At 55.8% G+C, this 19,459-nt stretch overlaps 1 protein-coding gene across 3 annotated transcripts in view; it reads right to left on the bottom strand.

Annotated features, from left to right (window-relative positions):
- Positions 1-19,459, bottom strand: part of LOC137423182 (uncharacterized) — a 115,728-nt gene that overhangs the window by 9,549 nt on the left and 86,720 nt on the right. For all 3 annotated transcript variants that reach the window (XR_013622878.1, XR_013622879.1, XM_068110067.2), the window contains exons 16-19: positions 9,768-9,837; positions 2,232-2,262; positions 2,082-2,138; positions 721-876 (exon numbers count right to left, since the gene is read on the bottom strand). Coding sequence is in view for 1 of the 3 variants with exons in the window: in XM_068110067.2 (XP_067966168.2) it covers positions 721-876; positions 2,082-2,138; positions 2,232-2,262; positions 9,768-9,837 (314 nt within the window). In the remaining 2 variants the exon portion in view is untranslated. The remainder of the gene's footprint in view (positions 1-720; positions 877-2,081; positions 2,139-2,231; positions 2,263-9,767; positions 9,838-19,459) is intronic.

The raw sequence follows: 19,459 nt of genomic DNA, 5'->3' as shown, positions 1-19,459 counted from the left end.
TTGGTTTGTAGTCTGTAACAGACGCAGCAGCACCAGCATCACCACACGTGTGAGTGTCAGCTGCTATACTGCCAACCTCAGCATCAGTCAGCCTGTGGACTTCAGAAGTCTTTTGTGACCAATGCCACTGCAAATTTTTGTTTCCCTCCCATCAACTATTCATTTGTTTATTGACTTGCTTTTGTGGTTCAATTGTCTAACTAACATCTTTGCGAATGAAGCCATGCTCATCACTGCTTACAACAAAGGAGATTTTTTGTTGTTCTACTCTTATTCATATTTTCATAATATTTACGCATAGTTTACTACATAGCATAAAGCATTTTTGTATACTGAATCGAGGCTCGTGAAAGAGCTAACATTTATTTCACAAACAAACAAACAAAACAAACCAGACAAACAAAATATACAAAAAGAGGGAGCGGAAGACAAGATGGGGAGAGAAGGGGAAGCACACAACCACAACATTTGAGAGCAGGCAGAAGTGTGGGAGGGAGAGGGCTTGGGGGCAGGAGGCGTGGGAGGGGGAGGGGGGGGGGTGGTCCACTGCCAAATGTGTGCAGTCTATACATTTCTGTTGATGGGAAGTGCCCTTAAACAAGAAAAGGCATTTCTTTCCAGTTGCGAATATTGTATTCATTACATTGCGCAACCAACATATGAGAAAAACATTTGGCCTTTGTAAACTTGTCACTGTGTATGCTTTCTTGTGCTACTCACGTCCTCGCCAGGCTTCTCGGTGCCGAGTGCGTACTTGCGTTCAGATTCCAAGTGGCGGATGTGTACATTATACACCTTGTTCTCGTAGTACACAACCAGCGTGTATGGCTGGTGGCTCTGCTGTTTGGAGCTCTCTCTGATCAGGTAGGCTCCATCCTACAGAGACAATACACACCAGGCATTCTGTCCAGTAAAATTCTCGATCTTAAATCAAAATATTATTTCTACTTTAAAATCATTGTTTAGGCACTATTCTAGTACAAGAGATCATTGTGTGCCGAAATATGGGCCAAATTAGGAATTCCTTAAAGTTTCTCCACTCCACTGAGCCATAGCTGCACTGTAATCAGCCGGTGATTTTGGTGCATTCTCCATCCGCCAGCAACTGTCCAGTGCTTGGATTTGGTGGATTTTTTAAATGCAAGTTTCCCAACATTTCCATCGATAACTTGATCTTGTAGTTTCCACGTCGCTTAGGAACCATATTGCTGTCTATCTCCAGGGTTTGCTCATTGACGTTGATGTCATTGACGAATAAAAAAAAAAACACCTTTAGAGGCCATTTTTTCCCCGCAAGCGGGGGTTGGCCTTTTTCGGGGACCGTGGTTGTTGTTGTTTTTCGGTCCCCTTTTTGAAGCAATGTTTTACGGCCGGATGCCCTTCCTGACGCCAACCCTTTTTGCCGCCTTTAATGACAAACAGGGAATTACCAGTGAACTGGTACTCAATTTGCCGACCTCGGAAGGATAACAGGCTGAGTCAACCCCCCTGGCGTTAATTCAGCGATCGACCGGGATTCGAACCCAGGATCCTAGGATCCTAAGCCGGCACCCTAGCCGCTAGCCCAACACCAGGGTTTGACGCACATTGACGAATCTCATTCTAAAATTGGTGTAAGGATTACAGTCTCAGATATCTTAGCTTTCTTTCTCATTTCTGGTCCAGCATAATCAACATATTATTTCCTCCATACTGCAATTGATTGTTGTGACAGATTTTGCACATTAAGCTCATCATCATTTCAAATTTGGCTTGCGGCTGCGGTTGCATCACTTCTGAATGCGCGACAGTGCCCCCCTGTTTCCAGTAAGTTGGTACTCATTTTGCAGATACCGGAAGGATGACGGGCTGAGTCAACCCACCTGGTGTTAATTCGATGGCATGACGGGGGCTCAATTCAGGACCCTAAGATCTTAAGCTGTAACCGTTAAACCAACCTACGAGCATTATGGCCAGTATAGCGTGGATCTTTTCAGAGAAGCAATTCACTTTGGCTACTAAAGACTAAAAATCTCTTTTACAACTTTATTTTAAAAAAGGAATTTGTTTGAAATTATATTTGGAAAAAAATTAGTAATTACCATATTCTGAGCCCTCACTGCTGTCTCTGCAGCAGTTCGATCACATTTGTTGATTTTCTGCAATAAAGGGGAAGTAGTGTTATGGAAGTACCAACCATTCATTCTGTAATGTGGCATCAAATTTCAAGTGTTGCTGCTCAAGATACTCACGAATCTTGGTGTTATTGATGGCTTTGAAACCCTGCGAGGAAAAAAAATCATCAGTGATGTGTTTTATTGCTCCGAAGTAATGAGCATACAAATTATAGGAATATTACAGTATTAAACAAGCACATTTAAAGGGGCTGTTGAAATGTTTTGAATCGCGTCTATTTAGATCATAAGTGTGACATTATCATATTTTGAACATACCCCAGAAGTATGCACATGAACGCATGCACAGACACGCATGCATGCACGCACATGGGCAAGCACATGGGCACGCACAGACACGCATGCACGCACACACATGGGCATGCACAAGCACGCACAGACATGCATGCAGGCACGCACATAGGCACGCACAGACATGCATGCAGGCACGCACATAGGCACGCACAGACATGCATGCAGGCACGCACATATGCACGCACAGACACGCATGCATGCACGCACATAGGCACGCACAAGCACACTCAGACACGCATGCATGCACGCACATGGGCACGCACAAGCACGCACAGACACGCATGCATGCACGCACATGGGCACGCACAAGCACGCACGCATGCACGCACATGGGCATGCACATGGGCATGCACAAGCACACACAGACACGCATGCATGCACGCACATTGGCACGCTCAAGCACGCACAGACACGCATGCATGCACGCACATGGGCATGCAGAAGCATGCACAGACATGCATGCACACACATGGGCACGCACAAGCACGCACAGACACGCATGCATGCACGCACATGGGCATGCACAAGGGCATGCACAAGCACACACAGACACGCATGCATGCACGCACATTGGCACGCACAAGCACGCACAGACACGCATGCAAGCACGCACATGGGCATGCACAAGCATGCACAGACATGCATGCACGCACATGGGCACGCACATGCACGCTCAGACACGCATGCATGCACGCACATGGGCACGCACAAGCACGCACAGAAACGCATGCATGCACGCACATGGGCATGCACAAGCACGCACAGACACGCATGCATGCACGCACATGGGCATGCACAAGCACGCACAGACACGTATGCATGCACGCACATGGGCATGCACAAGCATGCACAGACATGCATGCATGCACGCACATGGGCATGCACAAGCATGCACAGACACGCATGCACACACATGGGCACGCACAAGCACGCACAGACACGCATGCATGCACGCACATGGGCATGCACAAGGGCATGCACAAGCACACACAGACACGCATGCATGCATGCACATTGGCACGCACAAGCACGCACAGACACGCATGCAAGCACGCACATGGGCATGCACAAGCATGCCCAGACATGCATGCACACACATGGGCACGCACAAGCATGCACAGAAACGCATACATGCACGCACATGGGCATGCACAAGCACGCACAGACACGCATGCATGCATGCACGCACAAGCACACACAGACACGAATGCATGCACGCACATGGGCATGCACAAGCACGCTCAGCCACACATGCATGCACGCACATGGGCACGCACAGACATGCATGCACGCACATGGGCACGCACAAGCACACTCAGATACACACTGGTCAGGGAGCTAGGGCACTTCATGAGGCATGATGCAGGTCTGGTCATGGAGGATGTAATGAATGCTTGAAGAGTCAATATTGTAACCAAAAGGGTTAAAAATGATGCCAGTATACCAAATGATCACTTTCTTTGTAAGATAACTCTTGGTAGGTTTCTTATGCTTGGTAAGCAGGATTTATGCACTCACAGTGAATTTCATTGGTGAATAGAGATTGGGTGTATCTGAGAGGGTGCGAGACATGTTCAATGGTGTTGGTGTAGCGACCCATGGGTCCCCCAAGCAAGACCGGCATCAGAATCTCCTTGCTCCAGCCGGTGACGTCACCGGCGGGGATCCACGGCGCCAGAGTGGCTGGTCACGTGACCACCAAAGCGTGCCGCGCGTGCGGGTATAAACAGCTACACCTGTGGATCACGTGACCACCGAAGCACGCCTCGCTTGAGAGGCGTGGCTTTCGGTTTCGGTTTCGGTTTCTGGTTTTGCTTTATAATGCAGCCCGATAAACGGGCTTTTCAGTGTTCCCGAGTTGGTTTTACGAATAAACATCTTCTCGGACGAGTTTGTGCCTTGCCATCCTTTTATCCGTATTCTGCTGGAGTCCGGACTCCTTCACTGGTGACCCCGAATTTGCAACACGGCAATGGACACCGCAGTGTCCCTCAAGCTGCCCACCTTCTGGGAAGCACATGCCGCCGTCTGGTTCGTGCAGGCGGACTCCCAGTTCGCCCTGCATGGCATCACGGAGGACGCCACCCACTACCATTACGTGGTCGCCGCGCTCGGCTCTGCGACCGCCGCCCGCTGCCTGAGCTTCCTCCAGAACCCGCCCGCTGACGGCAAGTACGACGCCATCAAGGCACTTCTGCTGGGCGCGTTCGCCCTTTCCCCGGCTGAGCGCGCACGACGCCTGCTCGACCTACCTGAGCTCGGTGATACGCGCCCGTCCGAGCACATGGACTACATGCTCGCGTTGCTCGGCGAGCACCCCTCGGATTTCCTGTTTCAGGAGCTTTTTCTTCGCCAGCTCCCGGCCCAGGTACATGCCCTGGCAGGTACGACCATCGTAAACCCCCGTGACCTCGCCAAGGAGGCCGACAAGATCGCTTCGGCAAGCCAGCTCGCCGAAACGGCGAGCCAGCTCGTCGGGGTGGCGGCCGGGAGCCTTCCCACCCACCCGCCCGATGCCCGCGACGCAGTCTCCTTCCCGGAGCCCGCCGGGCCGGCACGACTGGCAGTGGCGACGCCACGTCGTCCAGTCCCGACGCGTCGACCGGAGCCCCCGCCGGACCCGGCCTGGTGCTATTTCCACGCCAGGTTCGGGCGGCAGGCCCGATCATGCCGACCCCCATGCACGTTCGGCAAGTCGGGAAATGGGTGAGCCGGCGTTCCCTCCCAGCAATGAACGCCGGCCGTTCCGGAAACCTGCTGTTCATCGCGGACCGAGCGTCGGGGCGGCGCTTCCTCTGCGACACCGGTGCCCAGCTGAGCGTCATTCCTGCTTCAGCGGAGGACAGGCAGGCCGCCGTCTGCGGCCCCCCATTGGTCGTGGCCAACGGCTCCGCCATCCGCACTTTCGGCCCATGCACCGTCGCCCTCCGCTTCGGCAGCCAGCTCTTTCACTGGGAGTTCGTGACGGCGGACCTCCCCATGGCTTTGCTCGGGGCCGATTTCTTGTGCGCCCACGGGCTGCTGGTAGACGTGAAACGCCGGCGTCTCGTCAACGCTGAGACTTTCAGCTCCCTGGCGTGCGCCTTGAGCCGGGCCGCACCCACCGAGTTTTCCTGCGCCCTCCCATTGGCGGACGACTTCGCACGTCTCCTCGCGGAGTTCCCGGCCCTCATGCGGCCGACGTATTCGGCCATCGCGGTGAGGCACGGCATCGAGCATCACATCCCCACTATGGGCCCGCCGGTGTACGCCCGGGCTCGCCGTCTCGACCCCGCCAAACTCACCGTCGCCAAACGCCAAGGCCAAGTTCACAGCGCTGGAGCGCCTCGGCATCCTACGGCGCTCCGGCAGCGCCTCGGCATCCTACGGCGCTCCGGCAGCGCCTGGGCCTCGCCGTTGCACATCGTCCCGAAGCCGGGGGGCGGATGGCGGCCATGCGGCGAATTCCGCCGCCTCAACGACGCCACTACCCCCGACAGGTACCCCATCCCACACATCCAGGATTTTTCCGCCCGGTTGGCGGGGCGGACCATTTTTTCTAAAGTGGACCTGATTTGGGGGTACCACCACGTGCCCGTCCGCCCGGCCGACATCCCGAAGACGGCCGTGATCACACCTTTCGGCCTCTTCGAGTTCCTCCGGATGCCCTTCGGCCTCAAAAACGCGGCGCAGGTGTTCCAGCGCCTGATGGACGGGGTGCTGCGCGACCTGCCGTTCCTCTTCACCTACCTGGATGACATCCTCGTCGCCAGCACGTCCAGAGCCGATCACCTCCTCCACCTCCAGACGCTCTTCGGCCACCTCAGCGAGCACGGCTTGATTGTCAACCCGGCCAAATGGCACTTTGGTGCGGCGACGATCGACTTTTTGGGCCACTGCATCACTCGGAACGGCGCTGTGCCGCTCCCGGCCAAAGTCGAGGCCATCGCCGCTTTCCCGCGCCCCCGCTCCGTCAAGGCGCTGCAGGAGTTCCTCGGGATGGTGAACTTCTACCACCGCTTCGTGCCCCGAGTGGCGCAACTCATGCGGCCCTTGTACGCCGCCCTCCGAGGCCAGCCGGCGAAGCACGACGTCGTCTGGTCCACGGACATGGACGCGGCTTTTGCCGGCGCCAAACGGGCCCTCGCCAACGCCACGCTGCTGGCCCACCCGGTACCCCATGCCCCCATCGCCCTCACCACGGACGCCTCCGACTACGCCGTGGGCGCGGTCCATGAACAATGGGTGAACGGGGCCTGGCAGCCGCTCGCGTTCTTCAGCCGGCAACTCCTGCCCAATGAGCTGAAGTACAGCACGTTAGACAGCGAGCTCCTCGGGCTGTACCTGGCCGTCCGCCATTTTCGCCACCTCCTGGAGGGCCGCCCATTCACGGCCTTTGTCGACCACAAGCCATTGATTTTCGCAATGGCCAAGGTCACGGAGCCGTGGTCGGCCCGCCAGCAGCGTCACCTCTCCGCCATGTCGGAATACACCACGGACATCCGGCACGTCGCCGGGAAAGACGACACCGTGGCCGACTGCCTTTCTCGGGCCGGCGCCAACGCCGTCCACCTCGGCGTGGATTTCGCCCTGATGGCGACGGACCAGGCCACCGACGGCAGGCGCTCAGGGTGGCAGACACAGGCCTCCGCTTGGCTGACGTCCCCTTCGCGGGCACAGTCCTGCGTTGCTACGTCTCCCAGGGCCGACCGCGGAGCCGAGCTGTCTCGGCGAAGCCGAGCTGTCTCGCGTCTCCTGGCGGCGCCGCATTTTCACTTCCCTCCACGACCTCGCGCACCCAGGCCGGAAGGCATCCCAGAAGCTGGTGTCGGCACGCTTCGTCTGGCACGGGTTGCGACGGGACGTCCGCGACTGGGCCAACGCCTGCACAGCCTGCCAGCGGGCCAAGGTCCACCGTCACACCCTGGCTCCGTTGGCTCCTTTCACCGTGCCCGAGCGGCGTTTCGACCACGTCCACGTGGACCTGGTGGGTCCCCTGCCCCCATTGCGGGGGTTCACCCACCTGCTCACCATGGTGGACAGGACCACCAGGTGGCCAGAGGCCGTGCCCCTCACCTCCACCACCACCGCCGACATGGCGCAGGCGTTCATCGCCACCTGGGTCGCGCGCTTCGGCGCACCGGCGGACATCTCGTCCGACCGCGGCCCACAGTTCACGTCCGAACTTTGGGGCGCGGTCGCCCGCTCGTTGGGAGTCACTCTGCACCGCACCACGGCCTACCACCCCCAAGCCAACGGGTTGTGTGAGCGGTTTCACCGCTCCATGAAGGCCGCACTCATGGCCGGCCTCCAGGACGACGGGTGGGCCGACCGGCTCCCGTGGGTCCATTTGGGCCTCCACACGGCCCCCAAGGAGGACCTCCAGGCATCCACCGCCGAGCTGGTGTACGGCCAGACTCTCCGCGTCCTGGGCGAGTTCGTGCCCGACGCCACCAGCCCCTGGTCCGCCGCGCGCCAGCGCACGGGCTTCCAGGAGGCCGCCCAACGTTTCGCCCCGGTGCCAACGTCCCGCCACGGCGACCCCCACTCCTACGTCCCCCCAGCACTCCACACGGCGGAGTACGTCTTTGTGCGCCACGACGCGCACCGGGGGCCGCTCCGGCCACCTTACGACGGACCCTTCCGGGTACTATGCCGGGACAACAAGTCCTTCATCGTCAGCATCGGCGGCCGGGCGGACCGGATCTCGCTGGACCGCCTCAAACCGGCCCACATGGACGTCGGCCAGCCGCCACGGCTGGCTCTACCACCGCGGCGCGGCCGCCCCCCGTCCACTACACCCCCCGTCCGACCATCCACCACCACACCGGACCCCCCCCCCCCCCCCCACCCCGCGACCGGCCAGCGGTCGTTTCGGTCGGGTCATCCAGACCCCCCTCAGGTTGACCTCCCTGGACCAAGTCCATTCTGGGGGGGGCATGTGTAGCGACCCATGGGTCCCCCAAGCAAGACCGGCATCAGAATCTCCTTGCTCCAGCCGGTGACGTCACCGGCGGGGATCCACGGCGCCAGAGTGGTGGGTCACGTGACCACCAAAGCGTGCCGCGCGTGCGGGTATAATCAGCTACACCTGTGGATCACGTGACCACCGAAGCACGCCTCGCTTGAGAGGCGTGGCTTTCGGTTTCGGTTTCGGTTTCTGGTTTTGCTTTATAATGCAGCCCGATAAACGGGCTTTACAGTGTTCCCGAGTTGGTTTTACGAATAAACATCTCGGACGAGTTTGTGCCTTGCCATCGTTTTATCCGTATTCTGCTGGAGTCCGGACTCCTTCATTGGTAACATTCATGTCTGAGGAAAGTCAGCATCATGAAAATGTTAATGCTCTCCGAACACCTTCTGTTGATTATTTCTGGATATTCTTCGTCTGTAATCTGAGTGTGGGTCAGGCCACGGGGTAGTAAATTATTTGTCTGAGTAAAGTTGGGGTATTGTTGTTGTTGTTATTGAAGAGCCCCAGACAGTTCTCTCGACCAAGACCCACGGCATGGAGACAGCCGATAAATCTTGCAGGAGCGACCTAGAGATCCCCCACATCCAGGAAGGTGTACTCCTGCTTTCACAAAGTCAGGGCCATGACACAGTCGGAGAGAGGGAGAAAAAGAGAAAGAGAAAGAGAAAGAGAAAGAGAAAGAAAGAGAGAAAGAGAAAGGGCCAGTCCATGGGGACCGATTTGCACTCTGACCGTGACCACGCTGCCATGATGAATCTGGACAGCAGGGATGGAATGGGGAAAATTTGGCCCCCAACTTATGTTGGGGGATACAACCACCGCGAAGAGGCGTCCCTGATAGCTATAGTAGAGTTGGGTTTTCCATCGTGGTGACAGCAGCCCCATCTGCACCAGGTCTGGTGGGCTCAGGCCACATGTTCGGTGCGAGGGTACTTACACAGCTGCACAATAAAAGAGCTAGTGGGACAATGTAATCCATAGGACATCTCAGATGTATATTTTAACATTTGCTCAAAAAAAGAAATGCAGTCATAGCCTTGATTCAGACCTATAAGATAACTGATGTGGTCACAATATTGCAGTTGTGCATTAGAAAAGTGGCTTTGGTGGTCAACGTCAGCCATAAATCATCATGTGCACCATTTTCCCAATGAAAGGGACAATCTACCCCATGGATTACTGAAATGATGCTTGTAGCTATCTTATAGGGTGTCTTAGTACATGCATGGTATCTTTCAGAAAAGAGACGATTGAGAATTGTTCTGAACCCAGAAATGATGCAACTTGTAAAGAGGATACAAGGTGACCATATAATCAAAGGTAACAGGTAACAAGATGGACCTCACCTGCGCTCAGGTACTAAAGGGAGCATCGCACCACCATGAATGTGTTCTCCTGAGGTCCTACGGAATGAGGCTGCAAACAAAATTGATTTGCTCACAATACTGATCTCCCTAATAAGAGTTAGCTCTTAGAAAATCTAAAGTAAACCAGATTATGTTTTCTTTAGTAAAAATGTCAGACATGGTGGTTGAAATAAAAGAAACAGAGTTGTAGCAATTACAAACATATATCTAATATATAAGGAAGAAAGTTTGTTTGTTCGTTTATGCATTCGGACCCTGCAGTAACCCATGCAACCAAACTTTGCAAGTCCTCCTCTTTCATCCAGAGGAAAATGGAGGGCCATGTTTGGATAAAAAATAGAATTTAAAAAAATTAAATAATTGGCCTTCAGGCCTCCATCAGGTCTTGTGCTAATACACTGCCTGAGTTTTTTCCCCAGGAGTGATCAAGTTATACGTATTGTGAAGATTGTATGTTGAGGTTCTATTTCGTGATTTGTTGTTAACAACACAAATTTAATTAATATATTGCTCAGACGTTTTTGCCTAGTATTAAAAAGATTGCTTTTTTTTTTTTTGTATACAAGATCGAGGTTGTTGGCAGAGAGTGACATTTGGCGTATGTGACAAGGATGAAATAATTAGATTTTGGTGAAGATCCGGATTCGGATACAGCTAGGAAAATTTTGTTAAGTGAATCTTCACCATTGGGAGATGGGGCCAAAAACGATACGTAGCAGGATATCTCAAAAAATTATGGACGGATTTGGACGAAACTTTGTCGACAGGTTGTGTGTGTGACCAGGAAGAATCGATTCGATTTTGGTGAAGATCTGAATATGGATTCGGATATACGAATTTTTTTTATTTTTTTTGTGATTCTTCACCATTGGGAGATGGGGCCAAAAACGATAGATATCAGGATATCTCAAAAAGTTATGGACGGATTTGGTCGAAACTTATTGGACAGGTTGTGTGTGTGACAAGGAAGAATCGATTCAATTTTCCCTGAAGATCCGGATCTGGCTCGGAGAATTTTTAAAGTGATTCTTCACCATTGAGTGATATGACCAACCAGGTGTGCTCTCGACTGAGTGCCGTTGTAGTTATTTATTTTATTACGGTCAGTTTTGATAGGTCGGAGCAGGCCATTTTATTTTACGAACTTACTTCTTTGCCAACTTGAAGTGCTCTGGTCCATTAATTATGTTTGTGAAAGTTAGATTGAGAGGTTTAGCAGTTCTGAAAAAGATGATCTTTGAATGTTTTTGAAAAAGATCATATTCCAAAATGGACACCAAGCCTGTGGATCATTCAGCTTTGTTGGAGGATATACAGTCACATGAAAAAGTAAGTACACCCCATGTAAAGTTTTGACTTTTTCAACATATTTCAACATACAGCTATTTGATCTTCATTTCAACAATATTGATAGATAAAGGTGATATTGTGGCGGACACAAAAGCCCACTGGCGTGGTGACATCATTCCACGCACCAAGTGGGCGGTGGCCACGCCCGAGGGGTAGGCGTGGCCTCATGATATACCCCGGGCGACCAGCCCGGAGGAGTACAGTGTTACAGTGTAGTCTTACAATAAAGACGTTTATATGTTACCGCTTGTCCGCTTCCTCCTTGCTCACAAGCAGCGCGCGTAACGCCGCGCTTTACTGGTGACCCTCGACGTTGGATCTGCCGGAGCGATCCTTCCACACGCGACGCCATCGCCATGGCCGCCTTCGTCAAACTTCCGGAATTTTGGGAGGCTCAGGCCGAAGTCTGGTTCGTCCAGGCCGAAGCCCAATTTCAGCTTCGGCACCTCACCGGCGATGACACGCGCTACTGCCACGTCGTCGCCTCCCTCGGGCCCGGCACGGCCGCTCGAGTTGTGTCCGTCCTTCGCCACCCACCGGACGGCCACAAGTACGAGGCACTCAAGCGGCTACTCCTAGCCACGTTCAGCCTCACGGACGACGCACGGGCCGACCGCCTCCTGGATCTCCCCGAGCTCGGTGAGACGCACCCGTCGGTCCGAATGGACCATATGCTGTCACTGTTGGGCGACGAAGCCCCCGGTTCGCTATTCCGGGCGCTTTTCCGTCGCCAACTTCCAGCGCAGGTTCGCCTCGCGTTGGCCGGGACCGGGCTAACGGAACCCCGAGCATTGGCGGCCGAGGCGGACAAGTACTTCGCCGCTTCGGACACGCGGGCGAGCGTTGGCGTGGCCGTCACGGCCTTCGACGCTGCTGTTCCACAGCATCATCTTCTACAGCACGCTGAGTTTCAGCAGCATGCTGATACGCACCTCGTGAACGCCGCCACGCCCCGCCCACCGCCGCGGCGAAAACCGCCACCGCGGGGAAACCCGTCGACTCCACCGGCCTGGCGGAGCCAGCCGCGCTCCTCCAGCTCCACCACCTGGTGCTGGTTCCACGCCAAGTTCGGCCACGAAGCTCGGCGGTGTCATCCGCCGTGCTCCTTCAACGGGTCGGGAAACGCCCGGGCCGGCGCTCAATTGTGGCGATGAGCGCCGGCCGTTCGAGCAGCCTGCTGTTCATAACGGACACCTTCTCCGGGCGCCGTTACCTGTGCGACACGGGAGCACAGGTGAGTGTCATTCCCGCCGGCACGTCAGACAAGCACGCCGCGGGTGGGGGCCCCGCGCTGCTTGCCGCGAACGGGACGCCCATCCGTACGTACGGAAAACGCTGCCTCTCTCTGCGGTTTGGAGGGCAGGTTTTCCCATGGACGTTCGTCACCGCCGACGTGCCCATGGCACTGCTTGGCACGGACTTCCTGTGCGCTAATGGGCTCCTGGTCGACGTCAAGCGCAGACGGCTTGTCCAGGCCGAGACGTTCAGCTCGCTCGCATGTGCGTTGCCCAGCTCAACGAGCGGCTTGCCAAGCGGCTTGCCGAACGATTCGGTTCCGGCCACGTTGGTCTGTACGCTTCCGGCAGCGGACGCATTCACCCGCCTCCTCGCCGGCTTCCCGGCCCTCACGCGGCCCACCTTCTCGGCGGGGGCCGTCAAGCACGGGGTGGCCCATCACATCCCCGCCGTCGGGCCACCGGTCTACGCCCGGGCACGCCGCCTCGAGCCGACGAAGCTGGCGGTGGCAAAAGCGGAGTTCGCTACCCTGGAGCGACTCGGCATCGTTCGGCGCTCAGAGAGCGCTTGGGCGTCGCCGCTGCACATCGTGCCGAAGCCCGGCGGGGGATGGCGACCGTGCGGGGACTATCGCCGTCTCAATGACGCCACGACTCCCGACCGCTACCCCGTCCCCCACTTTCAGGACTTTTCCGCCCGTTTGGTGGGCAGGTCCTTCTTCTCGAAGGTGGACCTCATACGCGGCTACCATCAGGTCCCCGTCAGGCCGGAGGACGTCCCGAAGACGGCGGTCATCACGCCATTCGGACTCTTCGAGTTCCTGCGCATGCCCTTCGGTCTGAAGAATGCGGCTCAGGCGTTCCAGCGACTGATGGACAGCGTCCTGCGCGACTTGGATTTTGTCTACGTCTACCTGGACGATATCCTCGTCGCCAGCGCATCCCGCGAAGAGCACCTACGCCACCTCCGCACGCTCTTCGAACGCCTGGGCCAGCATGGCCTGATTGTGAACCCCGCAAAGTGCCGGTTCGGCGACGCCACAATCGATTTTCTGGGGCACCGTGTCACCAGGCACGGAGCCGTCCCCCTGCCGGCCAAGGTGGAGGCGGTGAAGGGGTTTCCGCGCCCCCGCACGATCAGAGGGCTGCAGGAGTTCCTGGGCATGGTGAACTTTTACCATCGGTTCCTGCCCCGTATCGCCCAGCTCCTGCGCCCCCTGCACGAAGCTCTCCGAGGTAAGCCGGGCAAAGGCGACGTTACCTGGACCGAGCAGATGGACACGGCGTTCACGGGCGCGAAGCTCGCCTTGGCTAACGCCACCATGCTCGCGCACCCGGCGCCCGATGCACCGATCGCCCTCACCACCGATGCCTCGGACTACGCGGTGGGCGCGGTGCACGAGCAATGGGTGCGTGGAGCTTGGCAACCGCTGGCGTTCTTTAGCCGGCAGCTTCGCCCGCCCGAACGCCGTTACAGTACCTTCGACCGCGAGTTGCTCGGACTTCACTTGGCGGTCAGGCACTTCCGCCATCTGCTCGAGGGCCGGGCGTTCACTGCCTTCGTCGACCACAAGCCGCTGATCTTCGCGATGGGCAAGGTCACCGAGCCGTGGTCGGCCCGGCAGCAGTGTCACCTCTCGGCCGTGTCCGAGTACACGACGGACATCCAGCACGTCGCGGGGAAGGACAATCCGGTGGCGGATTGCCTTTCCCGGGCCGTCGCCCACGCAGTCCACCTCGGCATCGACTATGCCCGGATGGCAGCGGACCAGGCCGCTGACCCCGACGTCCAGGCCTTGCGGACCGCCGTCACGGGCCTCCGCGTCACCGAGGTGCCGTTCGACGGCGCGGGCGCGGCCCTCTTGTGCGACGTCTCCCTCGGGCGTCCCCGCCCCATTGTGCCCGCGGGCTGGCAGCGCCAGGTGTTTGACGCCATCCACGGCCTGTCCCACCCGGGCGTGAGGGCCTCCCAAAGGCTGATCGCCGACAAGTTCGTCTGGCATGGCCTCCGGAAGGCCGTCCGCGGCTGGGCCAGGACATGCCTCGCGTGCCAGCGCGCCAAGGTGCACCGGCACACCCAGGCCCCGTTGGCCCCGTTCACGGTGCCGGAACGCCGGTTTGACCACGTCCACGTGGACCTGGTGGGACCTCTGCCCCCCTCGCGGGGTTTCACCCACGTCCTCACCATGGTGGACCGCACCACCCGGTGGCCGGAGGCCGTGCCGTTGGCGTCCACAACGGCGGCCGATGTCGCGCAGGCTTTCATCGCCACCTGGGTCGCCCGGTTCGGCGCCCCCTCAGACATCTCATCCGACCGCGGCCCCCAGTTCACCTCGGAGCTCTGGGGGGCGGTTGCGCAGGGGCTCGGGGTCCGGCTGCACCGAACCACGGCCTACCACCCCCAGGCTAACGGCCTGTGTGAGCGATTTCACCGCTCATTGAAGGCCGCGCTCCGGGCCACCCTCCGCGACGGCGGCTGGGTCGACAGGCTCCCCTGGGTCCTGCTGGGCCTCCGGACGGCGCCCAAGGAGGACCTGCGCGCATCCGCGGCGGAGTTGGTCTTCGGGCAACCGCTGCGGGTGCCGGGCGAGTTCCTCCCCGACTCCACGGCACCATGGTCCGCGGCACAGCAGCGCTCCGCTCTGCAAGAGACCGCCCAGAGGTTCGCCCCGGTGCCAACGGCATGCCACGGGCACCCACCGACGCACGTCGCCCCGGAGCTTCGCACGGCGGAGTACGTCTTCGTCCGCCACGATGCCCATCGGACACCACTGCGGCCCCCGTACGACGGGCCTTTCCGCGTGCTGGAGACCGGGGCGAAGCACTTCACCCTGGACATCGGCGGTACTCCTGACCGCGTTTCGGTAGACCGCCTCAAGCCGGCCCACCTCGATGTGGACCATCCACCGCCAGTGGCCCGACCCCCACGTCGGGGCCGCCCTCCTGCGGGCGGACCCCCGGCACCGCCCAGCCCCGCCGCCACGCCGCCCCCCGGTCCTGCACCCATCCCAAGAGCAGCCAGGGGCATCCCACCTGGCATCCCTGCACCCCGGACGCCGCCGATCGCCAGGGGGCGCTTCGGCCGGGTCATTCGTCTGCCCCGCAAACTGGCCCTCCAGGTGCGCGGGAATTCTGGGGGGGCGCGTGTGGCGGACACAAAAGCCCACTGGCGTGGTGACATCATTCCACGCACCAAGTGGGCGGTGGCCACGCCCGAGGGGTAGGCGTGGCCTCATGATATACCCCGGGCGACCAGCCCGGAGGAGTACAGTGTTACAGTGTAGTCTTACAATAAAGACGTTTATATGTTACCGCTTGTCCGCTTCCTCCTTGCTCACAAGCAGCGCGCGTAACGCCGCGCTTTAATATAATATAACAAATATCATGAAACATTTACATTTTGTAGTCCATTGTATCTATCTATAATTCCAGTAATCTCTGTGTGTATGTGTGTGTGTATGTCTGTGTGTTTGTCTGTGACCGCTGTTTCTCGACAACCACGGGTCCGATATACTTGAAACTTGCCAGGTATATTGCTGGGGACCCGAGGATGTGCCTTTTCAAGGTTTCATATTAATCGGAGAAGTAGTTACCGAGCTATGGCGATTTAGCCGTTCGCCGTTCGCTTTGGCTTTGCGAATGGACCAAACCATTTCATGTAAATAGAGGGGGGGGGGGGGTTCTACCGTACTCGCAAGCCGTTCGCTTTGGCTTTGCGAATGGACCAAACCATTTCATGTAAATAGAGGGGGGGGGGGGGTTCTGTGGTCGTTACTGCCACGTGGTTTCAAAGTTTTTTTTTGTTGTTGTTGTTTGCACGCATGTTTTTTTGCACCCACGTACGGGCACGCCCTAGTAATTTAAATGAACATAAATGCAAATTTCGCATGTGGAAAAAGTAAGTACACCCTTGGCTCTAATAGGTGGCATTGCCCCCTTTGGCAGAAACAACCTCAAGTAGGCGTTTCTTATAACTGTCTACCAGTCTCTGACATCGACTGGGAGAAATTTTTGCCCACTCCATGCAGAATTATTTCAGCTGTGCGATGTTTGAGGGGTTTCTTGCATGCACAGCTCGTTTCAAATCCCCCCACAACATCTCGATGGGATTTAGATCTGGGCTTTGACTTGGCCATTCCAGAACCCTCCATTTCTTTCTTTTCAGCCATTCCTTGGTGGATTTACTGGTATGTTTAGGGTCATTGTCATGTTGCAAGGTCCACCTTCGGTTGAGCTTCAACTTTCCGTCATGCCATGTTGCAAGGTTTTTTTTGGTTTTTTTGGGATACAGTATCGAGGCTCGTGAAAGAGCTAACATTTATTTCAGAAACAAATCAAACGGACAAAGAAAATATATAAAAAGAGGGAGCGGAAGACAAGATGGGGAGAGAAGGGGAAGCACACAAACACAACATTTGAGAGCAGGGAGATGTGTGGGAGGGAGAGGGCTTCGGGGGAGGAGGCGTGGGAAGGGGGGGGGGGGGGTGGGAGAAATATAAAACACAAGGACACCAAGGACTTCCAGGACAGAAGTTGGTATTTCAAAAAAGTGGATTTGGGGTGAAATTAGCAGGGGTAGAAAAGATCAAGGTTTTGGATGGGGGAAGATGAGAGATGGTGGTGAACAGCTGTTTTAAAGACCTGGAGGGGGGAGTGGGATTGAAGAGAGTGAGGGAGTTTGTTCCAGAGGCGGGAGAAAAGAGGAATGAAGGAGTGAAGGTGAGCAGAGACTCTTGATTTTGGCAGTTTAACCATAAGAGGGTTGCAGGCAGATCTTATGCGACCTGTAGGAATATTTGGGGGACAGAGCCCAGAGAGAGCTTGGGGGGGGGGGGGGGCAAGGCCAGAGAGGAGTCGGTAGAAGACGGAAAGACCACTAACCTGCCTGCGGTGAGTGAGTGAAAGGCCCTTGGAGATAGCTTCATCGCGAGAGATTCCAATGATTCTGAACGCTTTGGTTTCAACAGCGTGAAGACGAGCTAGGTGTGAGGCAGGAGCACCAGCCCAGAGGGGAGAGCAGTATGCCATTGAGCTGTGGATGAAAGCCTTGTATGTGGTGAGGAGCTCAGGTGTGCCAAGGAAGGACTTCGCACGACGGAGGATGCCCAGTCGGCAACTGGCTTTGGAGGCCAGATTTGAAATGGGGTTTTCCCAGGAAAGATCATGGCAGATAGTGAGACCAAAAAGCTTGAGATGCAGAACTTCTTGGAGAGGATTATTCAGAAAGTGGATGGGAGGGTTGTCCAGTCAGTTCTTTTCGGAGAGACATCGTAAGAGTGTGAGATTTGTCAGGATTGAAAGACATGTTCCACTTGTTTGCCCAGTCTGTGATTTTGTCCAGGTCTGCAGAGAGTGAGGAGGCTGCAGTCTGCTGATCTGAGGGATGAGGAATGGAGCGACAGAGAGTAGAGTCATCAGTAAAGAGATAGAGAGGATTTTCAAGAGAGTCAGAGAGATCATTGATGATGACCAGAAAAAGCACAGGGCCCAGAACACTGCCTTGGGGAACTCTAGCCTGAGCGGGAAGAGGAGATGAGAGAAACCCATTCAGGGCCACACGTTGACTATGACTAGAGAGGAAGTCCGCCAGCCATGCGTGGAGATTTCCATGGATACCAAAGGAGGAGCGTTTGGTGAGCAGAGCGGGGTGCCAGACCGTATCGAAGGCACGTGATATGTCAAGGGAGACAGCTCTAATTTCCTGTTTGGCATTGAGGACCTCCATCCATTGTTGAGAAAGCAGAAGCAGCATGTCCAGAGTAGAGTGACCAGGTCTGAAACCAAATTGATGATCAGAGATCAAGCCATTGGCGAAGAGGAAAGATTTCATATCCGAAGCAATGATGGATTCCATGACTTTGCTGATAATTGGGAGAAGGCTGATTGGTCTGTAGTTGCTAGGATCTGTTTTTGCAGCTTTTTTGTGCAAAGCGGTGAAGTTGGCTGATTTCCAAGCAGATGGCAGATGACCTTGAGCAAAAGAGAGGGTGAAGAGAACAGAGAGAGGGAGTGAAAGAGCGGAAGAACAGGATTTTAAGACCTGTGGGCTGATGCCGTCAGGTCCAGTTGCAGAATCAGAGTCGAGTGTTCACAGAAACTTTTCCACCTTTGTCAGGAGGAAAGGACACAGAGTCCAGGAGCAGCTGGGTACGACTAGGTACGGTGGGGACAGAGAGGGGTGGGTTTGGGACACAAGATTTAGAGGCAAACACAGAGTTGAGGCATTCAGCTTTTTCACATGTGGAGTCAGCCGTGTAGCCGTTTGAGGTGAGGGAGGGGATGGAGGGGGAACAAATACCAGAAACAGATTTGACCAGACGCCACCAGGATTTGGAAGAGGGAGACAGATAAGAGAGTTCGGTCTTGAGAACGGAGAGATATTGTTTCCTGGCTCTCCTGAGGGTGGACACACACTTGTTTCTGGCTTTGTGAAAGGAAATGAGATTTCCTTCCGTTGGATTTGCTTTCCAGGAGACGAAAGCAAGTTGTTTCTGGGCAACAGCCTCACCACAAGATTCCGTGTACCATGGACGGGAGGAAGGGTATGACAACTGAAGACGAGATGGGATAAATCTGTGCATGAGAGAGAGCAATTTACTTTCGAAGAATTCCCAGGATGAGTTGATGTCAGAGGCGGTAGAGATGGGAGACGAGTCCAGATGATTGATGGCTGCTTGAAGACCGTGCCAGTTGGCCTGAGTGAAATACCAGACTCGTCGACGCTGAGGAGGCTCTCTGAGAATGGTCAGAGAGATGTCTACTTTAACAAGCACATGATCAGATGAGCCGATTGGAGCAGAAGAAGAGCAGCAGACATTTTCAGGGAAGTTAGTCATAACCAAGTCCAGAAGAGAAGATGCTCCATTGACTGAGATCCGGGTTGGGAAATTGACAGATTGTGTCAGTCCCAGTGAGTCGCAGAAGTCCTTTGCTGAAGAGCCATGGCTGGTGAGAGAGGTACCCACACCCAGCCAACTGGCATGGTGACAATTGAAATCACCACATATGAGGCAGAGAGAGTTGGGATGGGTAGATAGAAGCTGGTCCATATTATCAGACAGCGAGATGTTGATGGAGTCATCACTG

The sequence above is a fragment of the Myxine glutinosa genome, chromosome 3 (assembly GCF_964187855.1).
Source record: "Myxine glutinosa chromosome 3, kmMyxGlut1.1, whole genome shotgun sequence".
NCBI classification, from domain to species: Eukaryota; Metazoa; Chordata; class Myxini; order Myxiniformes; family Myxinidae; genus Myxine; species Myxine glutinosa.
Note: the sequence above shows the minus strand (reverse complement) of the source record. Positions and strands in the feature narration are given on the sequence as shown.